This window comes from Mustela nigripes, chromosome 5, assembly GCF_022355385.1.
Source record: "Mustela nigripes isolate SB6536 chromosome 5, MUSNIG.SB6536, whole genome shotgun sequence".
NCBI classification, from domain to species: Eukaryota; Metazoa; Chordata; class Mammalia; order Carnivora; family Mustelidae; genus Mustela; species Mustela nigripes.
This window is the reverse complement of record NC_081561.1, coordinates 147,741,805-147,752,535: the sequence shown is the minus strand read 5'-3', so window position 1 is coordinate 147,752,535 and position 10,731 is coordinate 147,741,805. Positions and strand designations below refer to the sequence as shown.

Here is a 10,731-nt window from a genome sequence, read left to right as displayed (position 1 = left end):
CTCGGAGCGAAGGGACAGCTACAAACAGCATGACGGTCTCTTCCCTCGGCTGGAAATAAACCATATAATCCTTTGATTCCCAAATTGAAAACATGAAAAGGAGCAACACCATCAAAGACCCAGTAACCAAACCACAGGGGCTGCTCCCTGGTGTGTGAGTCCAGGCACCTGACAGAGAGGAACCCCCAAGAAGTCACCTCATTGCGGAGGTCCTGCTGTGGCCACGAGTCACGACACCAGCAGGCCCACACAGTGGGCTCCAGGGCCTCACCCTCATCCTGCAAAATGGGAGTCACGGCAATGATCACAACACACCTGACCCCAACCAGTGCTCGGGTAGGACTGCTCAGCTGTACCAACACACAGGGCGCTGCAACCAGGCCCGAGACAACATGTCCCCTAACGGGCACGCTCTATCCGCTCCTGGGACCCTGGACTTTCAATTCCAGTGTTCCGCTCGGCACTTTTCTCCAATACATCAAACTCCTGCCACCAGAGGCCTTAATTTTACCAACCCATAAGCCACACACACCTCCAGAGCGCACACGTTTTATTATAAATCCTCCCAATAGCTCATTAATATAAAAAGCCATTACGATTTACAATTCTAAACTGGCCATCCGTCTTCAACACTCAACATAATAATATCCTGGAACAACGGCCAGGAACCCAGTCTCCTAGAGCTAGGATTTATAATGAAAAGTAAATCCTCTGCCAACTAAGGAAGAAAATTTCCCAAGTACCGAATGAGTCCCAAACCCCCACAATTCCGTGATTCAACACTGCGTTCCTTCCTAGGGCACAAAATACAAAACACTCCCAAGAGAACACGTTTTAAATACATGCTTCGTTAAAGGGAGAAACGCGATGTCAAGACAGTGCACGGCACTTGCGCTACAAACAGAACCTGCACCCAGGAGGACGAGGAGGGGAAGCCGAGCCCCGGGGGGTCTGAGCGCAGAAGCACCCCCCACCCCCGTGCCCGGGGCCCACCGGGGAGTCAGAGCGCAGAAGCCCCCGTGCCCGTGGTCCACTCACCTTACTGGGATTGCTGTGAGCACTGGTTTTGCCTTCTGGTGACTTTGGTGGAGAATGAACATCAGACAGCTCTAGTGCACCCTGAAATATTTCAGTTTCAGATTAAAACATATTTTAAAATAAAACATAAATATACTATTAAGCTTCAACAGAATTTTGGCATTTAAAACCACTATACAATATTGGTGTTTTGAACTTTCTAAATAATATAAATATCCTTATTAGATTTTCACCAATTGTACTCCAGCAAAAACAAAACAAAACACACTTGGATTCTAATTACCCACACATCTGACCCCGTCACCCCGAACAGGCCGCTCCGTGCTGGGCTGAGCGCGCCCGGAGAAGCCCTCCCTGGGGGCCCCGCCGTGGGGGGCAGCCGGCCCCGGGACTCGCACGCACCTGCTCGCACCCCCTCCGGCCCCGCTCCTCCTCCACTGCGCCCCGAGTCCCGAGCGGCGGCTGTCTGCGGACGCGGCACACCCTGCAGAGGCCCTACCGCCATCCCGACCTCCTCTGCGCCGGCTGCCGGCTGCGGTCCTCTCACTCCCCGAGCACGGACCGCCCCGCACGGCCCTGCACGGCCCCGCACGGCCCCGCACGGCCCCGCGCCGTGCGCAGCATCACAAAACTGCCGCCGTCAGGGCACCTGCTGGTCCCTTCCCCGCACTATGCTGAACTCAAAGAAGAAAGGTTTCAGTGTTTCTTGGACGGAAACGACCTCCTGAGATTCAGCCACGACCCCGTTACAGCTCGATGACCGCGTGCGTATCAAATGTTGGCTATTAGATACGAGAGTCCCACCTCGACTCCAGCACTTGGAACAGGACCCGTGCGGCTCTCCACACCCGCGGCTCCCCTCCAGCCGCTGACTTCTGGCACGGCCTCCTCTTCTCCCGGGCCGAAAACCCCGTTTCACGGTCGCAAACTTTTCTTCCTCCCGTGTCCTCCTGAGACCCAACCGTCTGCCGTCTTACTCATTTATCGAGTCTTGTCACTTCTTCCTTTACAGGGGAATCTTTACCTGCCCATTTGTGTCTGCGTTTATTGCCACCAGTCCTTCTAGATGAGCGTTCCAGAAGATTCCACTTCTTCTAGGCTTTGACCTTCTCCGATCTCACCTTCTAACCTTCACAAATTCATCTTCCAAATGAGTACTTCCTCTGCACAAGTCTGCAAAAGCTTCCCACCGAGCCTGAACACAGGGTCTGTTCAGAGCCCCTGTGGGGGCGCCCAGGTGGCTCAGCGGCTTGAGCGTCGGAGGCTGGGTTTCGGCTCAGGTCATGATCTCAGGATCATGGGATCGGCCCCTCGTCGGGCTCCCGCTCAGCGGGGCTTCTGCTGGGATTCTTTCTCCCTCTGCCCCTCCCACCTGTCTGCTTCCTCTAAAATAAACAAATAAATCTTTTAAAAAAAGAAGAAGAATCCCTGTTGGGTTGGGATGGACCCTGCAAAGGATACAACGGTGAGACCAAGCCCTTGTCCCAGCCAGGGGATGTGTGGGGAGGAGCAGGCCACCGCGGGCGGCTTCCACACCTGCGCAGAGCCCAGCCCTCCATTTCGAGAGCCGCCGGCAGAGAGGGAGGAAGAGGGAGCCAGCCCAGAAGGCAGAGTGGAAGAGAGACCGTGAGTGAGGACACTCCACAGCTGGGTGTGGGGACGGTGCCCCGCTCCAGGTGGAGAGCAGACAAGGGGAAGGCAAGAAAGCAAAAGCCACTTTTAAGTAGAACCAAGTCTGGCTGAAGCACAAGGTTCCACATTTCACAAAAAGGCATAAAACCGGAAAGGTGGTTAGGCGCCACATCACACAGGATCTCAACACCAAGGCCGAGGACCCTGGGAGCCAGCTGGCTGCCACCGCACAGTGACGGCAATCTGTAAAGAGCGGAGAAGATGAAGCGCTGAACTTGAAGATGAAGTCAGCAAGCCTGAAGGGCGCACACTGACCGTGGAGTGCGCTGGCAGAGGTGCTGGGGAGCAGGACCCGAGCGACGGCAGGTGCTCGTGGGGAGCAAGGGGGCTCACAACCCAGTGCTGGGACCCGCCATGCCGGGGGACAGCCAACGCCCTGCAAGACCCACTCAAAGTCACGGCAAAGGACGTGGGGCACAGCAACCTGAGTCTTAAGGTGGTCTGCAAACGCCTTTCCATGAAAGCATCACTGAGTTCAACGGGCTGAACCCAAAGCTAGTTTTCTTCCCCAGCATCAGAAGTCAGAGGTTAATACAACCTAAGAAGAGGCTTTCCCCCCTCCAAGTTAGAACGCTAGTGAAGACGGGAAAGCCAAAACGGACACCTGCGAGCTCCCAATTTTAAATATGAATCTGACCATCCATTTATGTCTGTACAGAGACACACGACCAGTTAAAACGACACACCCCCGTATCAAGAGGGGAAAGTAGCAAGGAGCGGGTATTTCATAACGGTTTCAAACTTTCAAGAAGTAAAACGACCTCTTGATGTTACAAAAGTCTTCTCGTGTGTCCGTTTCACAGACACCCAGCTTGGCATCAGGGCCAACTGACGGGGCCGGCTTCGGATCCACCAGCCAGAAAGACATACAAAGAACACATTTCCTGACTTTTCATTTTCAAACCAACCCAACCAGACAAGAAATCTCTGACGGGGCCCCAGTCTGAGGCAGACGCCCTGTCTAGCAGCAGACGGAGCTCTGCAGCGACCAAGTCTGCTTTCTTCCACGGCGCGCTGCTGCCGCAGGGGACAGAGACTCCTCCCTGACAGGACTGGGCCACGGGCTCGAGCAGAGGCAGCTCCGTGGACTGTAAGCAGGAGTCACAGAAGCACAACCGACACAAGCAGAGAAACCGGGAGCAGGAACTGGAAGCGGGAGGACGAGATGCTTCACCTTCTGCGACTCCGGCTTCGCTCGAGTGAATGAAGCCTGTTTCATCACACACGATGCACATGTGCTAGGGAGTGTCCAGGGGGTCTGTGTGGGGAAGAGCTGGAGACCAGCTTCACGCTGGGGAAGGACGGAGCTGGACATAGGAGTCACCAAACAGTAATGAGGACAAAATGACCAACAATGACGACAAAGGCCAACGCTCGCAGGTCCCTACACAGGAAGCTGCTGCCGAGCCTTCCCGACCCTGACTCCCCGCGGTTCTCACCACCACCCGCGAGGCCGTTCTTCCCATCATCCCCACGCCATGAGTGAGCAACCTAAAGCACGTGGAGGTCAAGTGACTTCAGAGAGTCACACACAGGACATGGCAGAGCTGGGATGTGACCCCAAGCATCCTAGCTCAGCCCACGCTCCTGCTTCTGAGCTAAGGGAGGACACACCAGGGCACGGGGGCCACCAGCACCGCACAGCTGAACCCAAAAGCCGCTGCAGCGCCCCCACCCCTGCCATGCACCCTTCTGCTGCAGTGCCCCCCACCCCAGAGCCCCGTCCCTGCCCCTCACTCCAACACCAGGCCCAGCACCCAGCCAGCCACAGCCCCTGCTCCTGGCCCAGCTCTCCACAGCCTCCTTAGGACACCTCCCCAGTCCTCTCCACTACTCTCACTGAGTTTAACAAAATTTCCACTTGAAAAACCACTGCTCCCCTTTAACTAAAACTGATTTGACTCCTAAAATGTGTGGTACGAACCATTCACTATACACTCCCTCCACTATCATAAGCCACCACTTCCGCGTGCATTTCCTTATGGGAACACAGTTCATCTTTACTAACGCTCAATTCTTCTCACCCATCAAACTATTTTATCTTTCAATTCAAAGCACCTATTTCTTATGCCCTCTATGCAATGGGTGCTCAGTCAGGCTCCCCTGATGTTAAAAAAGATTCTAACAGAAAACACGCTCTGAGACCCCACACGGAGCCCAGGGAGTGCGCAGCCCCACATTCTTACTTACAAACCAGTCACTAAAAGCACGGGTCTAACCGGGTGCCAGAGAAACAGGATCTCTACCTAAAACTAACATTTGTAACCAGATATCAGACTTCATCTCATTAGCAAGAGAGGCAGTAGCTAATCAAGAACACAGAAGTTCGGAAATGTTGAGACGAAGCACAATCAACAGCCTCAATAGCTCTAAGTCTGTTTTTAAAAAGCCCTTAAGTTCAAAAATTGATTAACTGGCCTCTGATTCAGCTCTGTTACATTTAAAACGGTAACAAGACAATAACCAGCGAGTGTCCGGGCACCCAACGCGCCCTGCCCGGTGCGGCCTCACGCTGCCCACGAGGCAGCCTCTCTCCCCATCCTGCCCGGCGGAGCCGCGAGGGGCCCGCATGGCCAAAGCCAGCCTTGTCCCCTCCACCCCTGACCCCAGTGCTCCCGAGTGTCCAACTGCAAACAAGCACGGCACCAGGCTCAGCCGACATGACTCGACTTTCAACAGCACGTGCGCTCACACGACCTAAGTGTGCTTTGTTGTGTTTTGAAGAAACAGCTTCTTTGCATTTAAACTCCGATTCACTACGCACGCAGAACTCTACATGGCGACCCTGAGTAGCCAATAATTAAAACAGACAAAGATGACAGAGGCTGGAATGATACTCACCTCCCCATTGGGTGGCCCTCTCTCCTTCTGCTGACAACGTCTGATCACCTCCAGTAACAACGGTCCGCCCACAGTACCTTCTGCCTCGATAATACCTAGATCTCGGGCTAAGTTCTCTCGGCCTTCAAGACACTGAAACTAGGGAAGAAGATACAACGAGTGAGATCTGAGTGCACAGAAGTATGCAAATGACTTTCAGAGATTAAAGAAAAATATTTTTGAAATTAAAGATATCTCTAAACTCAGAGAGATCGTCTTCCTAATGAATAAAACGCCCATTTAAAAAGTTATAGATTTCTTTTAAACTAGTCTCTGCATCCGAAGCCTTCATGAACGGATGCGGACACCGGAACAATTATTTCCACAAAACCCTCCTCTCCGAGTTCTACGAAGCGGCGTGGGTAGCAGCCATCTACAGCTCAGATGGCTTTTAAGACAAACGAAACACTAACTACAGGAAATAATCTATATGCAAGACCCTCTAACACATCAAATTTTGTTAAATTTCAGTTTACAATGAACGCACTTGTATCGAGGACGCTTTCAAAGATAGATGCAAAAAAACATGACTCTTACTGTGCTGGTTTCAGGTTGAAAAACGGCCAAGGTGAAGTCAAGATTGAAAAACTGGAGAAACTCCGCAACCAGACTAGCTGCCAGCCGGCCTGCAGGACGGGAGAGGCGGTGAGCACACCTGCGCGCGCCCCAAGCCCCTTCGCTAACGCCACCAGGTAAGGGTAACTTAGCAACTGAAGAGGAGGTTTCTAAGCTTAAACGATAAATTTATCTTCAAAGAACCCCAGCAATGAAAATCTCAATCTCGTGTTTTCACTAGCACCGTGTGAAGCTAACTAGTGCTAAAACGACATTCCGCAGGTGCGTGAGAGTACTCTGCTTCTTATACTAAAACTGGTTTGGGGGCGCTCCGGTGACTCAGTTGGTTAAGCGACTCCCTTCTGCTCAGGTCATGATCCCGGAGTCCTGGGATCAAGTTCCACGTTGGGCTCCCAGCTCCATGGGGAGTCTGCTTCTCCCTCTGACCTCCCATCTCGTGCTCTCTCTCTCTCTCTCAAACAACTAAATAAAACCTTTTAAAAAAACAAACAAACTGGTTTTAACCAACAATTTCCTATGACCAAGGATATTCAAAACAACTTAACAATTACATAATAAAACACAATTTTAAAATGAGAACCTATAAGAATCACAGACTTCAAAAAATATCTGAAACTCGTCAGGGCAGCTGGGTGGCTCAACTGGTTAAGTGTCTGCCTTTGGCTCCACGTCGTGATCTCAGGGTCTGGGGATCGAGCTACCTGCGTCGGGTCCCCCTCGGAGGGGAGCCTGCTCCTCTCTCTCCTCTGCCCTTCCCAACCCCCTTCATGTGCGCTCTCTCTCGCTCTAATAAATAAATAAAATTGTAAAAAAAAATCTGAAACTCCACATCGCTCCTAAATAGAACTTGAAAATTCGGAGGCAGACAAAATAAGCAAGAATAAACTGAACATCTTACCATCTTTCGTATTTAAAAACTTTCTCAGGCTCTCATTGACTAGAGGAGTTTTGTTCTGTTAAAAAAATGAAATAGTATGTCATGCATTTACCCTAAAAACTACAAAACGTGGTTTAAAGCTTAATTTTTGGCAGAGATATAGTAAAATATGGTCACTCATAAAATTATGGTTAAGCCCACTCTACAACTATTGATTACTACAGGAATTCTTTGATGCTATTTATTATCTCAAGGCTAATAAAATGAAACCACACATGAAAATGTGCATTTATTTTTAATTTTTAAATATTCCACAAATTGTTTATTAAACGACTTTAGAGGCTAGACCTTCAGCTACTCATACATGAAACGGCACTACGTTTACCTACAAAACAAGTGTTTATCATTCTAAATACACGGTGACATGCTGTCATCATAGATATCTTCCATTTATAGCTTACTGTGAGCAGGACTCAAATTACACACTTGCTATTCGCATCTCGTCAGCATCATGTGACGTGACTTAGGGTCATGCACAGGCCAACTTACCTCTGCCATTATGCGTTTACTTGAATACAGGAAACATACTTCTAGCTCACTCGAGCTTCTTTAAGCGAACCGAATGAATTATGAGTATAACGACTCACATTCTGCTGCTGGGATTGTAAATCGTGCAATCACTTTGGAAAGGAGTCTAGTGATGTTCTAAGGAGTTAGTACCCCTACCATAGGACCTATCTGCAGGCATCTTCTCACAAGAAAAGCATAGGTCTAAGCAAAGACATGTACATGAGGGTTCACAGAAGCCCATTTATAACACCAGAAAACTGGCTCATCAACAGATGAATGACTCGACAAACCGTCACACATCTGTACAATACACACTACACGGGGAAAGACAGAATGAGCTATGAATACAAGGGACAATATGGGCGAATCTCAAATGCATTATGCCAAATGAATGCAGCCAGATCAAAAAAGAAGAGAGTCTAGGCGGTAGGATCCCGCACGTGTGGCTCTTAAATACATGGTGGCCCTGGGGTGTGTGGTGGGGCAGGGTGTCACAAAGGATTTCAGGAAGCTTTCAAGGGTCAAGGATACAGTGCACTATCCTGACTGTTTCAAGGTTGCATAAACATTAAAATGTAAGAAACTGCACATTTAAGTGTACTGGGTTTACTATAGGTAACTTGTACCTCAATAAAGTTGTTTAATAAAAAACAAAAACAAAGACAAGGCAGGGAAAGATCACAAAGGTCCTTGGTAGGTTGGTCTAGGGAATTTTAAGACACCGAGTCAACTGAAATATTTAAAGAAAAATGGAGGAACAAAAGCAGATGTGTATAATCAACAGCCAAACTAGGAGCACTGCAGAGAACGGACTTCAGGAGGATGGTGAGTGACACGAGCAAAGGGGAGACTGGAGAGGAGGAGGGGTGAAGCCACCCACAAAAGCAGCAGCTCAGCACTGGACAGGAAGGCGGCGGAGGGCCTCCTCACACAGCTCAGCCGCAGAGCTGCCGGGGGGCAGAGTGCAAGGTACAGGCAACTCTCGGATTTCTTGCTCGGGCAAACCGCCGTCCCCAGAAGCAAGACCAGTCTGGCAGACAGGGTCACAGAGGGGTCTGGAGCCGACAAGGCAGGTCAGGGCTCAGGGCTGAAGTCAGCGATAGAATTCAGGTCATCCGGGGAGAAAACACAGAATGAGAGCTCCTGCGCAGTACACCAAGGATGTAAGCCCGGTGTAGAGAGAAAAGACGGCACGAAACAGAGCAAGGAGTGCTCAAAGGAGAAAAGAGAAAGAAAGAAGTCCCAAAATCCAGGGAGATTTTCAGGAAAGGAGAGAGGAATTAAAAATGTCAAATGCCACAAAGAACAACTAAGTTAAGAACACAGATTAGAAGGAAAATATACTCAGTAAGGAGAGTCTTCTTGACCCCAGCAAAGGAGTGTCTCAGGTGTAGGACATTTAAGGTGAATTTAAGTGGATTTAAGATGTTAACGTATTAAAGGGTGCCTGGAACAGAAGAAATAAGACATACACATTCTTTCAAAATTCAACTGTGGGGGAAAATGCGAGTGGGATTAAAAGCAGAACATGAGTTAAGGAAAAGAGCTTTGACCTTGAGACGGATACAAACACGTCTCTATGCTCCAGAGAAGGACCAACAGCAAGGACAAGGCCAAAGACACAGTCAACGGCCGAGTTGCTGAGAGTACCTGGAAGGCAAAACCCCGAGAACGGGACTATTCTTGGACAGACGAAGAACCCCGCAGCCAAGCCGGAGGAGGTACGGATGCGGACGGACGCAGGGCAGCTCTCCCCGAGCCGAGCCATGGAGCTGCAGGGGAAGACACAAAGAGTCGAGAGCGACCCCATGCTCCTACTTCCCTGCGAAGGACGGACCGGGCCAGCTGCGGGGAGTGCAGGAGGCAGGAGAGGTAGCAGGTCAGCACACAGCTAAGTGAGAGCTCTGAGCCCAGAGGGCTCATGGCCCGCTCGGACCCTCACCGAGGCAGGCGCCCGCCAGCTCAGCTGGTGCTGGCTGACGGCTGAGCGCTGACGTGGCCCACGCAGGAGGGGGCTTAGTCTGCTCAGTGAAATGACACTCGTGGTTCTTCCCAGAGGGAGTGTGGCTGGAGGCGGAGGAGCTGCGGTCTCTCAGACGTGGAGCAGGAGGCCCAGACAAGACAGGAACAGAGGGCGGCTGAGAGAAGACGGATGCCGGGACAAACACGGAAAGGCCAAGAGCAGCAGCACTTCATGCTGTAAAGCAGGAGCAGGAGCCTATGTCTAAAGCGGGGGGCGATCAGACCGACGCGGCTCCGACAAGGTGAAGCCCCGGGTTACGGGGTAATTCTTGCCGATGTCAGGGGGATGGCAAGACCTGAGGGACAGGAAAAAACTGAACGCACGTACACGAAAAAGTGGTTGGACTTGTGACAGTGACAAAGAGCACATGACTTTAAGACAACTGGGGGTCAGCTAGTTGAGAAGAGGTGCACACTGTATTCCCCCCACCCGGTGGCATTCGCCTGCACACTACACAGGACAGGTCCTGCGATCCTGCGGATCCTGCCCCAGACGCACTGACCACCGAAGCCTTCCTCCACGGGGCCCCTGTGACCTTGCCCATCAGACCAGGCATCTACACCAGCTAGGGTTCACTACTGGCCCCAGAGCTACTGCGACCCCGACCTCCCTTAGACGCCCCGAAATTCTGAGATACAGACGAAAGGAGAACAGTCTCCCCTCTGGCCCAGCAGTGGAAGTCAGTCCTTCACAGCTCAAAACCACCCCCGGCCACAGCGGTACCCGCATATTCAGGAGAACGTGCAGGCACTCGGAATTACACACAAGCGAGTGGGGATGTTGAAGGTCGCGCTTCTCCTACCTCTACTTTCTCTTGCTCTTCTAGTGCTAAAAACACAGCTGCTCGGAGCTCGGCCTTTTAAAAAAAAGTTGAAGGAACAGAAGTAGTTTGAAGGCCACGGTCACGACCCAGGCGTACACCCAAGCTCCACAGGCGCCGTCCCAGTCCCACCTTCTGAGAGCCGAGGCCTAGGGCCAGCAATGCCCCGCGGGCAGGTAAGCCCACCGGGCAGGGGCGGAGAGGTGGGAAGGCGCCGCGGGGTGTCCCCCGCCCGCCTGCAGGGACCCCCCCCCC

At 51.5% G+C, this 10,731-nt stretch overlaps 1 protein-coding gene across 1 annotated transcript in view; it reads right to left on the bottom strand.

Moving 5' to 3' along the window:
* Positions 1–10,731, bottom strand: part of CEP43 (centrosomal protein 43) — a 34,140-nt gene that overhangs the window by 18,127 nt on the left and 5,282 nt on the right. The window contains exons 2-7 of the mRNA XM_059401600.1: positions 10,459–10,512; positions 7,085–7,139; positions 6,148–6,236; positions 5,572–5,709; positions 1,039–1,119; positions 272–278 (exon numbers count right to left, since the gene is read on the bottom strand). Of these exons, the coding sequence (XP_059257583.1) occupies positions 272–278; positions 1,039–1,119; positions 5,572–5,709; positions 6,148–6,236; positions 7,085–7,139; positions 10,459–10,512 (424 nt within the window). The remainder of the gene's footprint in view (positions 1–271; positions 279–1,038; positions 1,120–5,571; positions 5,710–6,147; positions 6,237–7,084; positions 7,140–10,458; positions 10,513–10,731) is intronic.